At 37.2% G+C, this 23,117-nt stretch overlaps 1 protein-coding gene across 5 annotated transcripts; it reads right to left on the bottom strand.

Moving 5' to 3' along the window:
- Positions 1-900: 900 nt before the first annotated feature.
- On the bottom strand, positions 901-22,356 carry KRIT1 (KRIT1, ankyrin repeat containing). Of its 5 annotated transcripts, none has more exons than XM_009330521.1 (17): positions 22,283-22,356; positions 21,218-21,339; positions 20,621-20,780; positions 19,138-19,230; positions 18,105-18,234; positions 15,821-16,064; positions 15,409-15,524; positions 14,830-14,973; positions 13,580-13,736; positions 13,190-13,297; positions 11,356-11,512; positions 8,856-9,007; positions 8,008-8,174; positions 5,777-5,864; positions 3,840-4,046; positions 3,415-3,531; positions 901-2,641 (listed from the first exon to the last, which is right to left on the bottom strand). In XM_009330521.1, exons 2-17 carry the CDS (start codon positions 21,317-21,319, stop codon positions 2,573-2,575), a joined length of 2,211 nt encoding a protein of 736 aa, XP_009328796.1. In that variant the 5' UTR covers positions 21,320-21,339; positions 22,283-22,356; the 3' UTR covers positions 901-2,572. The 5 variants fall into 5 exon arrangements, with proteins under 5 accessions (XP_009328796.1, XP_009328800.1, XP_009328797.1 ...); XM_009330525.1 differs by having other exon boundaries at positions 901-1,682; XM_009330522.1 differs by having other exon boundaries at positions 22,264-22,347.
- Positions 22,357-23,117: the final 761 nt, after the last annotated feature.

Below are 23,117 nucleotides of genomic sequence, written 5' to 3'. Positions count from 1 at the left end.
GAAGCTGGGGCTGGAGCCGTGATCGTCTGTAAATTTAAGGCCGGAGACCGATCTGTGGGTGATTTGCGTTTTGCCGCGGTTCGGCCTGTCGGTCAACCTCGAACCACGCAGGTTCGCTGCCCCATGGCAAGAGGCACCCAATCCTAGACGGGTCCGCTCCCTGCGCGTAGTGAGGCCTGCGCTTAGAGGTGAACAATCCTCAGGTCAGCACGCTAGTCCGCCGATTCATTGTTCTGCTTGATAAAGTTGTGCCTGTTTTTCACAGTTTTAAGTTTTCAGTTACTCTTCTGCCTTACCGTGCCTGGCTGGAGCATTCTACTCTCAAATCTTTGCTTCATCAGCTATACAGTTACTCACTTTTTAAAAAAGTGCTTGTTAGATAAGCTGTAGGAGTTGAGCTGAGTCTTGCTTCCAAAGGCAGCTCGTTTTCTTGTTTTTTTTTTTGCTTGGTACAGATAGGAGGACTGTCTCTACAGTGTTGGATTTCTCTCTGTTCCGATTTTACATTTCCCCACTTTTAGATGAAAGACTGTACTCGCCTTCCTTGTCACAGCAACACGGTGGAAACTCCTACGTACCCAGGTGCCAGAAGCCTGCTAGGGCTGCGTAACCAGGCTTTCACTACTTGACGACCCCACTGACACGCAACATCTGTAAACTTCTGGTTTGCCATGACAAACAGGTTCCAGTTTTCCTGATGAATTCCTGCATGGTTTCCACGGTGCACTACCTTAATTTGTAGTCACCATGGGACCCTCCTTATGATCCTCTCTGATGATCTTCCTTCGTACCTTGTGAAGATGAGCCTGTTACAGAATACTGGTCTGTGGAAATGACACCTGCTTGGTAAGACATTTGATGGCACTTCCATGCTGGCTGCAATAATAAAAACAACAAACGTGACTTGTTGCAAACAATTTATTAGGTAGTAATAAATAAGAATTTAGCAGAAAGAACTATACAGCAATAAGGCATATTAATACTATTGTTAAATATGCAACTGAAACACATTTTGACATTTTTCCTCTAGTTTTCTAACAAAGTGCTACGCAGAGAAGTGTATTTCTGATACCAGTGCCCAGTGATAGCAAGGATGCACTATGAAGGACCTGACTGTTGCATTGCTTACCTTAAATAAAATATAACAATCCATGAAGAGTTACTGTTACTTATGCCAGTGAAGTTTAAGTAGAAAAGTACAGCTTGCTGAGATGATTACAAAATATGTCTCCTGTTCACTTTTTTTAACTGCTTACTACTTTAATTTCTTAAACTGCACTTACTGTTAGTAAGGTCTAAGTAAAGTTACTACACAACAGCACAGTTTCTAACATTCATTTTAACTTTTATTTGAAAACTGAGAGGCAAGTGCTAATTTATTTTTTTTAAAGCTTTTTTACAAAATATTGCACACTGTTTTAGCATGCAGTTTACACGGAAGAAATAGGCAAGTGCACTTAAAACCCTGAAATACAACCAGAAATTTTAAAGATTTGTGTTATGGATACTATTTTAACGTACAAGGATATGTTTCAGACTGCATAGGGTCCCACCTTACACTTGGAACCCAACTTGCTGAGATCCAATCCTGACCCTGCAAAGAGCACGCACAACGCTTACATTAGTTTCTTGCATTATAAATCTTCATTCCTGCATCCTGCACTGCTTGTAGCCTCAAGAAACTGAAGTAATGAGTAGAAAAATTAGTTTAACAGAAGTAACTTAGTACCACCTACATGAGGTTTTTGTTACTGCAGATGTGTTGCAATCCAGGGTAAGATTTATTAAACTTTTTGAAGTCCTCTGAGTAAGATTTATTTGTAAATCTGTATCTCCCCCTCCCCCATATACACATTTTATATTGCACAGCAAAAGTAAAAATCGATTTTTTTTTAAAAACAAGCACACTAAATACTTAATATGGCTTCTAAATGATTTAAAGTATTTCCCTTTTGACATCCTCATGCAATATTTTAGAATAAATATGAATACAAAATACGAGAAAGTTAAGAGTAAAAATAAAGCCAGCTGTAATGTTTGTCAGAAACCAAATAAAAAACAGGAGTTTATCAAAAGTGGTTGCTCAAAGGTCTAACCGGTCTCTTAAGCATACTTATCAACAGTATCTTAAAAATAAAGCGTGTCTACAAAATACTGTAACATGTACAACCTCCTTGATGTTCCACAGAATGACACGAAAGGTAAATAGGTTAACTGAGACTTGCTTAGTGGCACTGGTAGTCCCGTAGTCCTCTGGGAACAAAAGCCTTACTTGATTCATGCTCGTCCAACTCAGTAAACCATTTACATTTCATTAGCTTTATTGGTTAAGCTCAAGCCCTACAATAGCTTATATATGAAACACAAAAACATTCATAAAAAGAATATATATGTTGTATAGTTTTTTTTAAAAAAATAGACCATGCAGCTTCTGTACAAAGTTAAAAAACTGTACAAATTTACTTTTCTATTGTGTAAAATTCATGTACATGGAAGTCTTCTGTTATGATGAGAAATAAGTTGGGTTTTGCTTAGCCATAAAATGCTGTTTCATAACTACTGTTCATTTCCATCATTCATTTCTTTCATTCGGCATTAACTGGCCATTTAATTTCATCAGAAGTTTTACGACGAGACCTGCCTATATAAAGGTATACAATTACATTCTAGCAGCATTTCAGAACTATGACACAATTAATTTAAGTATATGACAAATGCAAGTAGATAAACATAGTAAGTTAGAAGTTGCATCATTTTAGAAATAACGAAAATAAAGCCTAGATTCTCAGATATCAGAAAGTGTTTTTCAAAATATTCAATAGCTTCCCCTATAACCACCTTAATATGTAAGAATTAAAAGCAACTACTGTCACTTACTCAAAGCTGTAATTTTGTCACAACACATTTTAACCACTGATGCAGACTATGGGTAAAGCAAGTATTTTCCATCAGACATCCACAAACACTATCAAAAGTTGCTGGTAGCAATTGCAGTGAAGTTGCTTTATAACACTGCCTTCACAGATCCTCAGTTTTATCCAATCTCAAACTCCGCTAGTTTTGGTAGCAAAGTTACCAGCTCTAACTCTGTGATTTTCATCATATTTGGAATTATCCTTAGAGTCTGAGGGATTGGGCACACACAATAAACAGTTCCAATTTAAAAAAAAAAAGTTTACCCTAATGATTACAGATGCATTTTATGTATTTTGAACCCTAAAGGCTTCGCATACTAGGAAAACAAGCAAACATTCTGAAATATTAAAAAGAAAGTTTTAAGATCATTTGGGGGGGGGGCTTGGCTAGGGCTTCTTTTATACTGTACAAGGGTGGTCAATCTCAAGAGAGAAGAGGCATGTATCTAGTTTAGGAAAAAATAATTGAACATGAAGGATGAAAAATGACAATGCTTACCTGTTTGGTATGCACAATAAAGCTCATTTTGTTTTCCAGACTGTGGATTTGAAAACATGTATCTCCATCTCCCAACTGCCACATAAAGCAACCATACTTTAGGCTGAGGAGTAAAGCCTACAATGAAACGTAGGAAACCGTCACTCAGAAAATATTCTCCATACTTACGAACTGAACTTTCCTTAGTTCACTTAGACAGGACTCCGACTTAGAACAGTATGTTCCACAATCTAGTTCTAGCTTATAAAGTAGTCAAGTGGAAAAATACAAGGCTTTCTATTAATAGTGCCTTATAAAGATCTTAAAATCTTGGAAATCTTCACAGTCAAGTTTAACCAAACAGTTGGATGTGAAATGACTACTAGCACAAAAAGTTTAAGAGAATTAAGCTTAACAGTTATCATTGGCAGTTCACTTAAGCTGACCTTTGTTTCCATGTTCAGGAGGTGCAGCCCTTTTACATTTACTCCTACATACACTTTGATGACTTTATGGCTACTTGAACTTGCTTTGGTGAATATCTGTCCTGTGAAAAACGCTGCTCCGTAAGTAGGAATTTCCCAGCAATTCTGCAAGAACATGCGCTGAAGGTGATGCATCTCTTTACTTACACCTTCACTGGTGCTGAGATTCTAGAAATAAAGGAACAATGGCAATCAACAAGTATTCCCAAATAGTTGTGGTTATTTGAAGAAAAAACACTATTTAGTGGAATTCCCACTAAACTAGTATTCCCAAAGTGCTTTCCCAGCAACCGGTCTTCCTACATCTAAATTAAACCCCAGAGCCACAGCAAGGCCTAAATGCCAAAAGAGACTGAGGCAGAAAGCAGATACCTGTACGAGCCTCAGAAATCTGAGCCACAGACACCTAACCTCTGCAGGGCCCCACAATTTTGCACCTCTCAGAAGTATGTCAGACTCATCAGGGATAAGCAGCTATGCACCCATCTGACACTAAATGCATCACAATCCTTAAAACTAAGCATTCCCTCCTTTAAGGGGTCCAATCCAGTGAGGCATGGTAAGATAAGCAAGTACCTCCCCCAAAAAATCATGGATTTTTTTATTTTCTAAGCACTTTTCTTTAGTGGAGCCCTCATTCAGAACGAGACAAGCTTCTGTTTCTTCCTCCAGTAGAGTGAAACAGTCACAGCAATGGATCGTTAGAGTGCTCCTGCCTCAAAATAGACTGATGTAAAGCACCCTAACAAACAAAAAACTTAGCTGGGCACACATGAGATGAGAAGGCACAGGCACGAGAGAGAACACAAGTCTTCAACAGTTAGGGGGCCGTGACTGTGGGTGTGGTGGATGGGACCAACCTTTTTGGATGCACACCCTGCATGTTGGATCCACACCCTGCATTGCAGCTTATCTGAATTCTACACAGCCATTTTTAAAATGTAAAATATATGAGTATCTTTGGAACGAAAGATTAAAACTCCTTTCCCCTTCCCCCATACCCCACACCCCAAAATAATGGCCTCAGAGCAGAAGTCAAGAAAGCTACGCTCATTCTTACATATTATCTGATACAAGAAAGAGTAAAGAGTACTCTGCTACGCCTTCTGCTATACCATAGCCTTAGGAAGACCACCATCATCCACTCCTTCACCTGTATTACAAAGAACAGGAATGATCTGCTGCTTTCTGACAAAAAAGGTGTAGGCACCAAGAGAAAGTTTATGATTGAGTAACCTCATCTCAAAGGAAGGGCAAGGCCTGGAAACATTCCCTGGGTGCCTCTGCAGTGTTTCCTGTCAGCTACTTTTAGTGATGCGTGTTAGCCAGTACAGTTCTCTGACACACCTCACTTCTTCCACAATTTTTTAATGAAGTTCATGAATTTAACCTTCAGGTGCCTCTGACCCATTTGGAATCCATAGCCCTTCAGTTAGATGTCTTTTACAGAAACAGCCCAAGTCCACATTTAAAAATTTTGCTCAATTAACTGCTCTAGTCAAAGGAGTTTGTGTGTGTGCTTACACATGCATCAGCAGCACTATCAGATCCCTAAGATACACGTTACACTGGCAAAACGGACTTTATGGATCTATCGCTACAAGCAGATGTGAAAATATAAGTCAGAGTAGATTTTTTTACATGTATGCCTGAATTGGCAGTATCCCCAATACACAGTTAACACTGAAGATAAATGAACAGATGACAATTTACTTCTAACAAACAGATCAACTGTAACTGTACAAGAAAAACAGCATTCCAACAACGCATCCCAAAAATTCAGAACATACACATTTCTAGCTTTATATACCAGTATTTTTGTTCATTAACTGACAACCAAACAGTCAAAAAATAAATGTTTAAGACAGGATTTTCTACGATTTGATTATTTATCTCACCTTGTATTCATGAAGTATCCTGTTTGTCCAATGAGGAGCTTTACTTTTTAGTTTAGTGATTGGTACTATAGATTTAAGATTTTCTTCACTAAGAGAAAAACAAAGCAGAGAAAAGTTTTTCTTCACTAAACAAAGTAGGGAGAAAGAACAATGTCTGCCAGTTTGTATCTTCAAGTCACATATTGAGCTACACAGTCAGCTCCTACTCTATCTTGCCTCATTAGGTGAGAAGCATTCCTAAAATGTAGGCTAAGGCTTCCTAAGATATAGTGTAATTCTCAGTTAATGGAGATCCAGCTTTGTGTTATACACTCTTGTGTCATGCATCATGGACATGGCACAGAGAGAAAACGCTAGCAGAACACGACTCTTACTTGATTACAGACCAGTTTGGTAATTCCAGTTTGGAAGCCAAAATGATACACGAGCAATCATTTATACCAGAATATTACATACTCAGAAAAGATGACAGCTTATAGGTGCTCTTCCCTTCACTGTTGTCTTCAGCACCACCAAGGACTTGGCCCATTAATTTCCACATGAAAGTTAGATACTACATGATATGAAAGTGAAGATGTTGATATAAAGTGCCTCTAAAAACCCCACAACCAAACAACACAGTAAAAGGAAGCCTTTGCTGGTTTGTTTTTACGCACAATTAAACTAGGTTGCATCACTAGGTTTTTCAGACTGTTTAGTCATTTTTAAACTATATTTGTCAGTAACTGCACATATGATCTACCAATCAAAAACCCTGCACGGGACAATGCATCCAGATCTTTAAGGTCAAGGATACCCTCATAGAAACAACAGCCTGGATATAATTTTTAAATGACCAGTCTTTTGATAAACATTTATGTCTACTACAGAAAGTTCAGAACATAAACCTTTTCATCTATCCGAAGAAGAACAAACAGAGCTATTTTCCAACATCTTCGTTTGAATATGGATGGAAAGCATGCCCAAATGCCCACAAGGCCCTTCTCTCTGGCCCAGACTATCTTTCCAAGTAGTCCTGTCTACAGAGTCAAACAATTCCATTGAGCAGGATCAACTCCTGATGAGCCATATTGCTCATCTGCCCCAGTGTGGAAAGGAACACTGCCCTGCAGCTGCTGGGATTCACCGGGCGTAGTTTTGTATTAAACCCAGTTGCGTTTAACTGCACACTCCTGCAGGTGTGGGCAGTCCCACTCAAAACTAATTCTCCCTATGCTCGATCTACTAACTGTGCAACTGCAGGACAAGATGGGTCAACAGCTGAACCTACTGAACAGCCCACCCAAAAGTTTTCCAGTCAGTAAGCTCATTCACTTAGCTTACAGTCTCTACACCTAACAGAAGGAAGAGAAAGCAACAAACAAGTGCAGTCAGTACAGCCAGCCCTTTCAGAGGCAGCCCACACTTACATCAGTGTAACTGTAGCAGAAAATCCACCCTGATTTACTGATGGTGAATACAACCAAAAAAAGGCAAGCCAAGACAGCTCAGCTGATGCTGTGAATGAGGAGATGAGAAGTATAGTAGCATTTCAGAATAACACAGCTGCTGTTACATGAATGAATTGAGGTGGAGATGGTAGGGGGTGGAGTGAAGGTGCACACAGTAGAGAACTGGAATCCTGATGTGCTCAGATACTGCTGTAGAAATATACGTGGGAGGAAAAAGCCACATCCCAGAACAGCTCAGCTACTGTTGGGCTGGCAAGCAGAGAGAAGGAGAGAGAAAAGCACCATCTGGCAGAGCCCTATTGGTGCTATGTTTCTGATCAATTTAGTATAGCAGTTCACATACAAATGAGAGAACAGAAATAGTATCTCTGCATGGTCTGTCCTGTTCAAAGAGGGAGGAAAGCCAAACCCAGAAGTTGGTCTAAATGGACGTAGTAAGAGGTTTCTTCAGCATTGTCCAAAGTCTCAGTCCTGTCCAAAACCCTCATTCACATGAACACCATTACTCATTTTGGTATTACTGTACGTCAGTATAGACTTACAGAATACAGAACCTCCATCCCTCTGCCTGGGACTGCAGTAATTAAGATTAATATATTTTTCAGACCCCATGTCCAGCCTCTATTAAAGCTACGAGGGTTACGCGATTACTCTGAACTAGAACTCAGTGATGGAGAAAAATAATACATATATCACACCTAAAATTTAAGAGTTCCATGGTAAGTACTGTCTAAAAATACTTAATCTAAAACCATAATTTTAAGTTTTAAACACACTTACTTTAGAAAGCCCTGTTTATGTTTCTTGCTCTCATAATTTCCATAGACTATTTGTAGAAGCAGACTTGCCAGTGTGATCAGCTTGGCATCAGGTGATGTATAGAAACCTTTCAGTAAATTATACCTGGCCTCATCAAAAAGGATAAGAATAGCCAATGGATCCTCAATCTGTTAAAAGGATTTAAATAATATGATTTCTTTGTAAAAGAAAATGAGCTTCGAAAATATGAATACAATTTCTCACCGATTCAAAGACAGAAGACAAAAGTGTGATCCCAACTGAAGTGTACATTTTAGTAATGCTTTGTAATAGAAAAAATGACAGATTCTCATTGACTTAATTCAAGACATCACTGATCTAACACACTTACAAATTAAAGGTGACCAGCATACCATGCCCAATCAAAAGGTTCACAGAAATACTGACATCTGTGGTTTTTTTCCCCCCATGAATCCATTTTGAATAATATGTTTGAATAATCCCATTGAAATCAACCAATTAAATATCTGAAAAATTACAGCACAAGGAAGAGAAAGAAAATTGGGCAGGTTGTTTTTAGGTGTATGACAGACAGATGGAGACTGAGGCACATAGACTTATGATAAACCAAACAGTTGGGAAGGTGAGAAATGGCGGTGGGGGGGGAAGAGAGAGAGGGTGGGAGTGTGAGAGGGAGGGAGGAATAACAGGGAAGAACCTGAAGACTCAAATTGTTACAAACAAAGGAGAGGAGAGGTCTGGTTTAAATAAGTTTGGAAATTACTACAGTCATTGAATACACTGAGTGTTGATGGTCAAAGTGTTCTGACTCTGACCATGATTTCATGCTATCGCTTCGAAGTGCAGACCTTTTTTTCTATTTCCAGTGGAAGTCTCACATCTCTTCTCAGGAAAAGCTGTGAAGTTTCCCTTTGAGGATCCAGGTTTGTCAGTTCAGTGAATATTTCAGCCCAATCTCGAATATGCTGCAAAGGCTTGTGGTATGGCTTCAGTTGGAGGCCTGAAAAATAATAGACTTTGTTTATAAATAAACAAACAGCATAACCCAGCGCACACACACATATCTATGATTAAATGCTGCACCAAAACCAGAGTATCTGAAACTGAGGACTCATTAACAAACATTTTTCCCTATGTTTTCTAAACTGCTGTATATAAAAGGTTTTGAAAATATGAATTTATTGACAAAACTCTCAGCACCAATTCATCAAATGCACTAGTGATGAATCTTTGTTATTTTTAGCCTCTCAAGAGTGAAGCTGTATTTAAAAATTTAATGGAATACCAAGACAGACCTTAAAAACACAAGAATAAAATGGAGACTGTTGTCTCAATTATTATGGAAGAAATATAAAGTCCAATAGTCTTATTTCTGACAGAAAAATACAGATATAGCTTGTCTCACAAATGTATTTGCCATTTTTATATATTTTTATATACATATAAACCATAAACTTTTCAGAACAGACATTCTTTTTCTTAATCTGTAAAACGTCTTGATTCTTAACAGGCTACAGTCATTCAATGTTTCATGTTCTCCTGTGTATATGGGAGCTGAGAAATCAATACAGAGCTTTCGACTACAGTCCTACTACGTACTAGAGTCCACACCTTCAGTTATGCTCATTCACTTATCCAGCCTGTCCTTGTGATTATTGCTTGGCTGTTTTCTAGTAGTGAGAAACTAGAAGGCTATATCTGCCTCATCCTGACTGCTCTGGCTTTTACATTGTGACATTTCACACTGTATGAAAAACTTCCAACGGACATGTTATAGTGCAACATCTTTTCACTGAGAATAATCTGCTCACTCAACTTATCCACTTTACATTCAAACACAGAAAAACATTATCCGTCCTACAAACAAGAGAACTATGGTCTTTACATTTGTACATAAACTGCAAGAAATACATTTCATAATGAAACTTGTCCATTAGTTGTTTGAAGCCATAAATCAGAAGCTGACTCATTTTCAAACTTCGAACAAATATCTAGAGAATTACTTATTTTTAGACAAACAATGTATCAGTGAGCTCTTCCCCTCAAATGCAAGGGTAATACTTCAATGATTTGAGTAAAACATGACATACATATTTAGAAAAGGCACAAGCAGCAAGACTTCAACACTCAAACACTTCCTTTTCTTCCAGACATTAACATCTGTGTTTAACTGAGGGTTACAGTAGTCATGTGGCATACAGCAAAGTAAAAAGTCAAATGGCATGACACTGGGAGAAAAAGATTAAAAAAGAATGAAGAAAAGATTTGCTGCAACATTTATAGATTTAAAAAAAAAAGTAACAATGCCACTGTAGTGGAAGATTGACAACAGTAAATAAAATTGCAAATGCAAGGCTTCTGTGTTAATGGTACTGTGTCAACACAGAATCCTGCCAGACCTGAATTGTGCTTTGTAAATCCATTATCATGTGTCCCATAGCTATCTTGTTGCAGCAGTGCTGTTCACCATGTTTTCTGACAAAACACAATCATTGACTCTTTTGTAGTTCTATTTATCTTTTACTACATATCTCAAACTACAACTACAATGTACTTTTTATTTAGATCAGAAATACCAAAAAATGCAGCAAATAATGACGTTTTGCATCGGAATTCCCTCCCACCAAATATATCTGAAAACTTGTTTATCAAAAATCATTTTGGTGCAAAACACATGAAAATTCACGATTAAAGGACCTAATGAAAAAAACATCAATCAGCTTTACTTTAATCACTAGTTTTAAATAGATTAAACATTGGTAAAAACAACTACATGCATCCAATTTCAAACACTCTGGGAAGAAAAATACCACTAAAATCAGGGTAAGTTAGCAGTAAGGACTATGACAGCAAAGGTGCCCTATACCAGAAAGGCAATCTGGACTAGCCTCATCTTCCTAGATGAAATACATTCTAGATGCCACAGTGATACAGGGTCAGACCTATTGGGTGTACCCAAAATGATGGCTAAAATGGAGAAGACCTCTATAGCTCTGAAAGCACAGTTTGGAGACATCGGGCCGTAAAGGCTGGGAGTTGATCTACTGGAGGAAAGCTTAAGCAGAGAAACTAGAAAAATTGGTTCACTCCCTATGCAAAGATAAAAAGAATGAGACCTACAGGGATTACAGGGTCTCTGGCAGGGCAAAGTGTATTAACAGACAGTCTAGATACAAACTAACTCCTACAGGATGGCTTTTAAAAGCTGATAGAAAGAGGTTAATACAGAACTGTCAGAGATCATGTTTCCTATTTTCCTAAGAAAATATTATTTTTTTCTAAAGGCAAGGAGAAATTAAAAAAAAATGGTATCAACTCTCAAGTATAATGATCTTCCTTGTTACTTACTGAGGTTCTCAGAACAGATCCAGATAGTGAAGTACTGCTGAGTTTCTTGAGACAAACGCATCCCCTCCATTATCTGCTGTACAGTAGTATTGTTTCCATGCTTCAGCTCAACAGAGCGATATGACCCATCCATACGATAAATTCGTGCCTTTTCATACTACATAAAAATTGAAACATATTAAACAAATAACTTGTTAAAATCCTTTCTGTTGGTGCTTCTGAAGAGGAAAGCAATTTTACCATAATTCAGCAACATCCATACTGTTGATAAAAGAACTTTGCACAACTCCTGCATATTTACTATTTATCAAAACTGCTTGTTTCATGTCCTATGCAAGTTCTTATACTGTGCTTTTTACCACAATAACTCCAAGAAAGATCTTACTGATGTTTTGAGGACTTCACTTCTGTTGAACTCAAAGGCAAGCAGGCATTTAAAAGTTCCCTGAGGGATTTGGGTTCAACTGCCTGTGCATATCCCGAAATGTCCACCACACTATTACTGGCAGGTTATGAATTATTCCCCTCATTAGCCTATACTAAAAGACTTATTTTTCAGAGGGAAGCACCACCCTTTACACAGGCCCCAGTACAATAAGAATACACTCTCACTAAGATCTTTTAGCACTTCTATAATATTACTAATAATAAATCATTTTCCCCTTCAGAACTCCCACAGCTTTCACTGAATTGCACGTGGGCCCAGAGTATGCCTCCTGAAAGACATACTTAAATGTAAATCAGGTGCTTAAAGCATATACGCACAAGTCGTAAATCAATGAAACCTCTTGTTTTCACCTCTCTAACAGGTTAAATGTTTCAGCTGCTTGAATAAAAAAATTGCAGGAATTTGTTATTTCCTTTCTTCAAATCTACTTAGTCGTCAAGAATGGAGTTCCTAAAAACTTCTGGAAAAAAAGATGAATGCCTTGGAAAATGACAACTGACTGAAAATGAGGCTGGAATGGAAAACATCAGTCTATTTTTGCCGCAGTAGTCACTGTGACTCCTATTGCAGTAATTTCTATCTTTTTTTTTTTATTTTAACTTATTAATTCAATAGTAATAAGTGACAACATAATATCACCTATTACACTGTGAAATCTACTTAAAATGTGTCCATTAGTCTTTTAGAGTCATTAGACACACATCTGTCATTTGATCAACTGCATAATAGGATCCCTAAAATAAAGGAGGTCAATTCCTTCATTAATTATTTTGGAAGATTCATTCATATAGAGTGAAATGAAGATAATTTAAAACATCTTGAAAAATCGACAGGTTTAATGCCACCTACCTACAGAGATACAAGTTGCATCTCAAGTCAAAGAAAAGAAACAAGTGGTTTTATATCATTTGGCTAACTTTAAATCTACTTCAGGATGAGAGGAATTGCATCATAAATTTTGTTTACTATCATGGCTAGATCTCCACTGACTGCCAAGGAAGCCTACACTGACTAACTGATGTAAAGCCTATTTTGTAGAAGCCTACATTTAGCCGGCTGAATGTTCCTGTTTATCAACATATAAGATGACAATGCATACAGAAAGCTGATGGTTGTGTGATCAAAAGTAGACATAAAATCGGTAGCTGATGTGATGCTCCTATGAATAAATCAAAACATCACATTTAAAGACTTACATGTATTTCTTGAGCAATAAATATAGACAGAAACATTTAAAGAGACAAAATATCAGTTTGTCAACATTTACACTAACAATTTCAGTATACTGCACATTTCCAATAACAGTTATAAGTGAGCCTAGCTCTTCTACAAGTTTATGTGCAAATTAAATATAAACTTTAAACTATTTAGAAAATAAACTCATACAGGTTTATTTATGGCTTCCTTCAGCAGTTTTGCAGTTTCTTCCCACTCATTTTGTTTGTTCTCTTCACAGACATTCAGTGGAGATCTTCCTTGTTGATCAGTAATGTGCTACAAACATAAACAGAAACACTGATAATACATTGTTTCCACTGGAGATAGGTAAACATTTACACACTTTTTGAGATAATTAAAATCCTTGATCCTAGGGTTCAAACATTTAATTGCTAAACAATGGGAAAAGTAGAGGTAGTGAAAAATATTTAACTATTGTTCGGTAATCCCTCAACAGGATCACTGTTTACACATTGTGATCTGGACACACAATATTTCACATACACAAGCTAGAAACTGTTGCTAAAACTGTTACTTCTATACACAAACAGAACTTACTCTGTCAATTTCTGGATGATTTAGTAGAATTTGTACTATCTCAGCATGCCCACCTCCAGCAGCAAAATGAAGAGGAGAGCTAAGTTGGCCATTCAAAAGATTTGGATTGCACTTCCCTTTCTCCAACAGCATTCGAGTGGCTTCAACTTTTCCATACCTGCAGACAGGTTTAAAGCGGAACAGACACAGCAAATGTAAAATAAAATATTTTTTCAGATAGTCCTAAATATGGAAAAGTATATTTCCGTGCTCAAGAGTTTTTAGCTTTGAAATGACACCAAAGACAATGGAACATTAATAAGTTTGTAGAAATTAGTATCAGTTCTGCACTTCTTTGGTAACCATTGGTCTAGTAACCATTTATTGGATTCATTATAGACAAACCGAAACTTGCTTTAAACTAGCTAAGTTTGGGTAGTTGTAGCAACTCAGTCATGGCAAAACAGAGTTCAGCCTTGCTGGCAAAAAGAAAAAAAAAATCTGTGTGAGAATCAGAGTAAAGCTTTTGATTGTCATGCAGATGGATCCTGAGGATTCTTAAGCCTTACACTGTAATTGGTAAATCTTGTGTATACTGTTTAGGCAAACTTTCTGACAAACACTAGAAATCACATAAGTTGGTTTTTTTTAATAACCAAGTTTGATTTTCATGTTATTCATATCATCAGACACTACTATAAATACAGAAGACTAACTTGCATAAAGATAAAACAAAAGCATTTTTACAACACTGAGGAAAGATGTCAAGCACTTACAGATTAAATCATCACAGAGTTATAGTCAGACAAGTTGACCTCTGTAGACCACCTAGTCCAGCTTCCCACTCAAAGCTTGACCATCACCAAAACGTGCTCAGCTCAGCTATTGCTGTGCTGTAAAACTGCTCACGGCCTTTAACCAACAAAGACTGTAAAAGTTACCACACTAAACTAGACCCCGTGTCTCCAAGAGGAATTAAAACAGATGCTTCAGGACAGATACAAAAGGCAATAGATAAGAGTTTGATGATACAATCTCCACACCTGGTCTCCTCCGAAACCATTCAGACTGAAATTATCTGAAAACCTAAAGCAATCTTTCTCTTCAGAAGGTTAACACTAACGTATATTACAGTCAAAGCGTAAAAAGTCCAGAGTTTTTTTGATTTCTCATTTTTGAGTCTGTATGATAGATTACATAAATGATTAGCGCTAAAGCATCATGATAGCAAGAATGCATTCGATTGGCAAAACTATATTCATCTGACTCACCAGCATGCATAATGAATAGGTGCCCAGTGGTCACTATCTAACTGATTAACAGAAAACTTTTTATCCAGGAGGTGGCTAAGTAAATCAGAGTCACCTTCGCAAGCACTGCGGTGAAGAGGGAAATCATCTACCCACTGGTGTTCCCTATGAATTAAAAGGGGAAACAGGAGGAAAACACAGTTCAGAAATACTTCAGTAGTTGAGAACATTGACTTTTTTAAAAATTACTAATATAGCACTAACTGTAGATCTACATGAATAAAAATGAAGCTCATGCAGCTAAAATGTGCCAGTATTCATACAACTAGTATTTTCATCATGCAGTAGTCAAGCCACAGCTGTATTCATTATGCTAAGAAATGCTTCCCTAATGTTTACAATTTAAACCTTTCTTGATCCGTCCTTTAATTGTTGTGTTTCAGTACTTAGAGACTTCAAACAGAATTTTATAAAAATATGTATTTTTACAGTAAAGCCCTAAAGTAATAGGAATCTCATTCTGACAAAGTCTACCAAGTACTACTGTAATATAACAAAACAAAATTATCCATTAATGAAAAAAGGAATGTAACATAATACTTGTCCTCTGTGACACTGCTCATGCTACGTTGCCACTTTTCTCTTTTAGGAATCTGAATCTTTGAATAGTCTGGGGCTCCAAGGCCAAAGTATGGATTTATTACCACTTTGTCAACCTGCAAAGACATAATTTAAACACAACTGAAAAAATACCTTACTGAGATTCGGCTAAATAATCCCCCATCCAGACCGAGTATTCTCTTGAAACCAAAGTTATAATAGTAACTTTTTATAATTAAAGAGAATGATGTTCAAATGTGAGGATTTGAAAAACCATTTAGCCGTAAGTGTGCAATAAAGAAATTTGATTATATTAAACATAAAGCACACACTCATATCAAATAAATGAATTAATTGTAAAATGAAAATGTATGTACGTTTCACAAATATAAAATGAAAATATAGTTCTTACCCTATTGGTATACTGAAGGTCAGATCCAAACAAAGGATTATAGATACACATATCTGCTTTCTCCAATGCCAGCATTTTACTCTTTATTTCCAGGGCAGTATAACCCATGTGCAATGAGCTCTCTGTTTGACCAGGTTCTATAGCATAGGCAGGGTTTATTACATTTGTTTTAATTCTCTCAAGAGGAGATGGTCTGAATAAAGCTGGGATGGAGTGAGACTGGGTGTGCCGTTCATCCAACCACCTGCAGGAGAGAATGGGCAAGTAATCCATTTTCAGGTAGAAAAGGACTATTTTGGTCATGCCTGTCCATTATTTTGTTTGATTAAGGGTTGTACGTATGATAATCACACATTTTAATTAAAAAAAAAAATACTATAATGTGCACAACCCATTTTATAGCATTAAATTAATCCCCAAATGTGAAATTTTTTAACCAAATACAGTTAAGCAAACGTATTTGCTCAAACGCATTTCCTGCAGATGCAAACTCTCAAAGAAAAGGAAATTATAAGCTCAGGTAAGAGTAACACTGGTTATAGCCAAAACACTTAACCACACCAGGATGTCACCATTTTGTTTACTTTCAGTTTATCAGTATTACTACTCTCAACATACAAATTTTGAAAATTAAAGCGGTTTGTTTAAGGGTGAGTTGAAGTTTCAATGTCTGTGCTGACTTAAGCCTTCTAACTAGTTTCATTAGGGAGGGGTTGGAAAAGGCAAAAAATGAGAAGGTCCTTTGGTAGTTTCCAAACTGCCAAGTCTCCTTCACATAGGCCTGCCTTTTCACAAAGCTGTGCTGAAGGTTGTTCTCCTCTAAGTGCACTCCCACTGACAGTATAGAAGGGCTTTAGAGCCCCTTACTCTGAGCTAGAGGGGAAAGTCAGCACTGCACACCTGCTGCATTTTTTCCTGCCACATAGGTAATATAACACAGGGCTCAGGATTTTTGGATATTGTCACTTAATTGCTACATTATTTTAGTGTTATGTTGAATGGGGTACATTTTAACTAAGGGTCTAAAGCCAGGTTTGTATTTAAGGTTTCTGCACATACTTTCTCACAAGCTTGAGACAAACATGTACTTTGCTGGAATACAATAAATTCCATTTAGTGATTTAGCCTGGAAGTATAGAAGAAAGATAAGTACATGCTTTGGAAAGGTAGATCCACTGACGGACCGCTTGGATCCTGTCTGTCCCAGAACTGCGTGTAAGGATGGCAGAACGTGGCCTGCAGTTCAATGCATATGCTTAGGCCTGGATTTTTAAGTCCCAGATCCAAGCTCATGTGCTGCAAAAGCCGTGTTCTCTTCACTTACTCATAGCCCTGCTCGGAAGGAGGACTGTAAAATTGTGATCATCATGCTATAAACACCCTCTTGCCTCTCTGAGGTATTTTCAGGCATTTTCTCTAAACAATTGGCAGATAAATTAGTTATGGTAGTTTGAACCTTTGAAAAGCGTCACTTCAGATTATGTACATAAAGAATAATCAATATAAACTATTTTCTACTATATTTCCAAGGCTACTCTCACAACTGTAAGGCTGGTGAAACATCTTAAGCAGAGCTTAGAGTCTGAAGGCACTCATTAAGTAGCAAACAAATATAACAACTGGCACAATGGTATACATGGAAATATTATGACTCTACTAATAAACTGTAAAAACCCTACACACGGAACCTTTTTAGGTAATAGCCTGTAACATAATTTTTCATGTTAGCCAAGAGTTTCACCTAACTTCATTAATGCAAATAAGTTCACACATAAGTAGGTCTGGTATTTCTTTGTTAAGGGTACATAAAAAAGACCAAAAAACTGCTCACATATTCAATTTTCAAACTACTACTAATCTTGCTGAACAACTAATCACCTTTCTGGAAGTTAATTCCCTACTGCGAATAAATTTGTATGGCTGGGGAATATGCACTCCCTTTGTAAACAGGGGGTTAATTTAAATGCAAATCATAACGGTATACAATTAACAGGATATTTTTACTACACTCTGGCAAATACTCTTACAGATGGCAATTATGTCAGCTTCCAAAAAGCCACTTGATTTACGTAGGCACACCATTCTTCAGCTTGCGTAAGATTTTTAAAAAGATTTAGAAATATATTGTCAAGGTTTCAGTTTCTGATAAACTTGAAGAAGATAACATGATACCACAATGATTTCCTTCTTGATCACAAGAATGCTATAAAAACTATGTGCTATATCTACAAATTATCTTGTTTAACTTCTATTTTAATGTCTTTTTACTGATGGCATTTCTTACTTATCCAAGGCAATTAACATTCTTGCAGTAAGCGTAGCAAAATGGGTGCTGGATTCACTGCAGACTCTCATGATGTCTTGTAAACAGTAGAACACAGGGCATCCAGGACTGTATGCATATTTTGTATTATCTAAAAAGGAAACATACTCTGAAGACACATCGATGAGAAGAAGAATCTTATTTTCCCTTCTGAATCTTTTGTAGTTACACGTTCCTAACTAATTGAGAGTATATTCTAACTTTAGACTACAGTAACTAAATTTTTCCAAATGATAATTGACAGAAATTACATACAATCCTTACATAACAATTCACAACTCAACAGGGTAGCCTTAAAAACCTTAAAGTGTTCAGTCACTATTCCATCAGCATGATCAGCTTCATCTGAGGAATTAAATGTATATTGTTGCCAGGAAAAAAAGAAAGAATAGGATTCAGGACTAGAAGAGGTATTTATTGCTATTGGTAACCTCACAATAGTATTTTTTTGATAGTTTGTATCCTTAAGGCCTATCAGTACGGCAAAAACAAAGGAGTTTCCCCAAAAGCACATACACATTTACTTCAGGCTTTTTTTAAAAATACTTTCCTGACAAGCAATTTACTTTGCCTTCTGAAGACTTCATTCACCATTCCTTATTCAAACAAAACTGTTTACAGACTTCAATAAGCACTCTTCTCTGAGTAAAGAACACTGAACTGAATAGGATGTGTTTCTTACACTTGCATTCAGTAAATTCTATACAAGTTAATGCATATGTTTTGAAATATAATCAAGTGCACAAATAGAGCTTAAAACAGAAGTGTGCTATCGTTACAGAAACAAAGGCAATACATTAAAAACAAGTTTTTTTCCTTGATTTTAGGTAACTTTTTCAAGTTTTAAAGTATTCAGAGAGAGGTTTCCACCTGAATGCAACTTTTAATGTTTAAATACAGAAAAAGCCACATAGCATATTCATAATTCTTAATAAACCCTCAACTGAACTTCTGCTAAAATGGGTGCAACTTCAGAAATCAGGCTCAATGTTACCTTTCACAACAGCTGGAACAATGTAAAGTGATGCCTCCTGGCCTGCCTTCTCTCCATCAAGAGGAAACTTCTTCATTAACACTACGCGCTTTCCTAGCACAGTAGTAAAAAAAACCCAAAAAATTAATTAACCAACAAAACAAAAAATGATCTAGAATTGGCTATTGGAAAGCTTACCAGACTCAATCTTCCTAATATCTAGGAAGAAAAAATTATCATTATTATGAGCTATAATCTAAAGCAAGCTAAGAAAATCTAAATACATATGAAAAAATAAAGAACATAAACATGCATGCATCCATTAACGTGAAAAATGACATGACTGTACCCCTTTTTTCATAGCAACTTTTCTATATCCCTGATTTTTCATAGCATTCACCCCCCAAACCACCTATCTTTAAGTTAGACAAGATTATTTTTGAAATGGGAAAGTACGGCTGCATGCTATATTCCATATTAGGGTGAATGCTTTATTCATGTAGTGGTAGGACAGTATTTTCCATGTTATCCTCCCTTCCACCCTTACAGGATTTAGTATTTTGTTTGCTTTTCTGACTTCAGCTGCATATTTTAGCAGCGGCCACACTACGCTGTGCATATTAATGCTTGGGCCCTCTGTCTGAGCCAATTTAAAACTCTCTAAACTGTAAGAAACAGTTTTTGCTTTTACTAGGCATTCCTCAATGTGTATTAATGCTATTATGTTATTTCATGTTTGCTGCTCAACTAGCTTGAAGTCCATTCAATGTCAGTTATTGCCACCTGCAACAGTTTACCATGCAACCAGCTATTCCTTTTCTAAGTTGTTAGCACTGCATTGTCTTGTCTGCACTGACAACCTTCCCGGTATAACCTTCCTTACAAAGCAGAGATGAGGTACACAGCAAAAAAAAAAAGTGCTGTAGTCAATATAGTTTATACCAATCTAGAAATGAAATATGCTGGCTAAAACAATTTTTGTCAGCACAAGTGTGAGGTTGTTTGCTAGACCAGCTATGCAACAACAATGAAAAGGAAAATGTACTAATCAAATTATATCTGTAAGTGATACAATTACACCAGAAATATTTTCATGTAGATACTGTCCACTGAACAATGCTGGCTTTAGAACCGACTTTAGAAGCAATCAATTCACTAGTTCAAGTTTTAGCTGAAATTAAGGATAAAAAAGCCACTTCAATCTGATTTACCAGAAGTTTAGCTATAAATCTCAATTTGAGATGAAGAAGTAGTACAGACAGGCAAAGTTTCACTTAATAAAAATCTTTCAGTAAGCATTTTATAGAGTTGGAAGCTAAAGGGAAACAAAGGTAAATTAAAGGTTTCAGCTGTATAGTTGGCTTAGGTCTTTTTCACGAACCTCAAAACATACCTTCTTTTTTTAAACTAATTTCATGCTTTTGCATAACCTTTCCATGCCCATTTAATTTTTAAAATATTTTTCTAGAGCTATCAACAATAAAACAGATTAAAATGTTTTTACCTTTAATACCCTGATTGGCTGGTGAAATTGGTTTGGTGGCTTCTAATACATAATCCAAGATGCTCTGGGTTATCTCAGTGCCTCCCTGCAGTTTAGTTTCCAGCAAAACTTTCTTTCTTTTTTTCTTTTGGCCTTCAATGGGAACTTCAAGCAACAAAATCTTTCAAACAATAATAAAACCAAAGGAGTTTAAGCACAACTGAAACAAGTACAGAACACTTTTGTTTGTTTGTTTGTTTATTGTACCACTGTAAAATCAGTGACAAAATTCAGGAAGTATTGAATGTGGAGAAGCAGGATGGCGAAGTCAGAATGACCTCCATAACAGTAAGGCTAAAGAGAGTAAGACAAGGCTGCATCCTTGTACTGAGCAGCCCGCAGGGCAAAAGGCCCTGAAATGACATGAAACACACAGATATTACAAAACCGTAAAGTGTTCAAATACCGTAAGGATGGGGCAATGCATAGTAGGTATATGATATACACAGACATTATCTAAGCAATGTTATTGTCATATTTTCTCTTCTGCTATATTATACATTTACTATAAATTATTATTTAAAATTTTAATAAATAAAAAAAATTCTATAGTTTTACTTCATAGGCTTTAGCTCGATATTCCCGGGAATTCAGGCTAGCAGTATTTTTTGGACGAATCACAGCAACATACACATCTCCAATGTTTTCTGGGTTTCCCATCTCTCCTGCTTATTTTGTCACTGGAAACAATAAATAAACAGGAAGTAAAGGTTCAACTGAAAAAAAGAAAAAAAATCCAACAGCACGCTAAACTTCAGGATGCAGTAATTATATCAACTGATTCTTTGCATTATTCATTTGTTGTTCTTCAGCTGGAGAAATACCAATGGCTGATATAATTCTGCTTCCCTTTCATGAAAGGGGAAAATCCTACATCACATAGATTTAATACAAATAATCTTGTTCTCTAACCCACTTTTAAAATCAAAATGTGTATTTTTTTCCACTTTGTAACTATCTTCCCCATTTTGCAAGCTAGGCAAAAGGCCAAAGAATTTTAGGGCTCTGAAAAATATATGAAATTGAAAAAGAAAACCATTCTAAAGTGACAAGCACTGTACTTTATGAAACGTGCTATGACAAAGTACTGCATTTCTATGAGTTCCACAGGGATTTCAAGAAAATACCTGATTTTCCTTCCCCGCACCCCCAATAGGAAGTAGAACACAGTCTTGCCTACAGCCCAAACAACAAAGCTGATAAAAATAAACCATAATATGGATTCATTTACTTAGTTTTACTTCAGTGGGGCTGCAAACTGGTGCACAATTCATTCAAACACAGAGCTCCTGAAAGAAACACGCCTTCAGTTTTTGCAAAAAGTGAACAGAGGTTTTTAGATTTAAGATAAAACTTTGCTTACCCTTCTGTTTAACCCAAAGTGACAATTCCTAGAATCATAAAATTTTATGAAAATGATACGGAAAACCTCCTAAGGCTAAATCACTTCACACATCAGAGTTGAGAAAGAAGGTCATGCCTGGCCATTAGCACCTTCCAGCTGACCATTTTCTTCATTTGCAAATGAACCCCCTTTCATCCCATATCATCAGTAAGCACATGCTTTTTGCAGATTAATCCCTCCACAAAGATTTTTAACTTTCCTGTTTCTAGCCTCTTCACCTCTTCTAGGAGAAACAGAGGTCTTCAGATTCCCATGTCCTTACTCCAGTATTTTTGCTGGGATCAGACTACCTGAAAACATATTAAAAAAAACCCAACATAAATAACAGCATGCACGTTTTCACCTTCAGTTAAGATAAATACATTAGTTAGATGATTTAATGGTGGTACTTGAACAGTAATATCTGAATAGAAACATCTTGATTTGCATTTTAGTAGCATCTAGAAACATTAAACAAGCAACGTGCTGACTTGTGAGAGCTTGTGCTTTGGGATATTAAGAGTTTTTAAAGGAACAAGAAACAACCGTCCCTTACAGGCAGCTGGGAAAGGCATGCTCCCTGGGTTTCCTTACATGTACTGGGATGTACTGGGTTTGGGTCACAGGCTTCTCTGGAGGGAACCTGCACAGGCAGGGCTGGGCCAGGCCGGGCCACCTGGGTGGTAGGTGACGGTCAGGTGAATAAGCAGTGGGTGAACTCCCTCTGCCAGCGCTCTGCACTAAATCCGGCTAAATCCACTAAATGGGGTGAGGATGTCTGGGAAACAGACGGCCCCGACAGCTGCGATATGACTCCAGAAAACAAAGTCAGAGGATGAAAAAGGGTGGGGCCGTGAGGATGCGACAATAACGATGACCAGCTTCAGAAGGCACTACCGCTGAACTGACCCTAACCAAATCCAGGTGCCAACGGACCTGCGTCCCCGTCCCAACGGATGCAGGTCTAGAGAACACGCCTCAGCCGGGCTTCTCCCAGCGCCGCCGGCCCTCCCCGCCTCCCACCCCACCGCCCGACAGCACCCTCAGCAGCCCGGGACCCGCCGGGGAGAGGCA

The sequence above is a fragment of the Pygoscelis adeliae genome, unplaced genomic scaffold, assembly GCF_000699105.1.
Source record: "Pygoscelis adeliae isolate BGI_AS28 unplaced genomic scaffold, ASM69910v1 Scaffold27, whole genome shotgun sequence".
Taxonomy (NCBI): Eukaryota; Metazoa; Chordata; class Aves; order Sphenisciformes; family Spheniscidae; genus Pygoscelis; species Pygoscelis adeliae.
This window is presented reverse-complemented; position numbering and strand designations above follow the sequence as displayed.

Coding starts and splice junctions, on each gene's coding strand:
- KRIT1 (XM_009330521.1), bottom strand. CDS start 21,319: ATGGGAAACCCAGAAAACATTGGAGATGTGTATGTTGCTGTGATTCGT. Junction 9,008..11,355: donor GATCTGTTCTGAGAACCTCA/GTAAGTAACAAG, acceptor ATTATTTTTCAG/GCCTCCAACTGAAGCCATAC. Junction 5,865..8,007: donor CATAAACAGGGCTTTCTAAA/GTAAGTGTGTTT, acceptor TTTTTCTCTTAG/TGAAGAAAATCTTAAATCTA.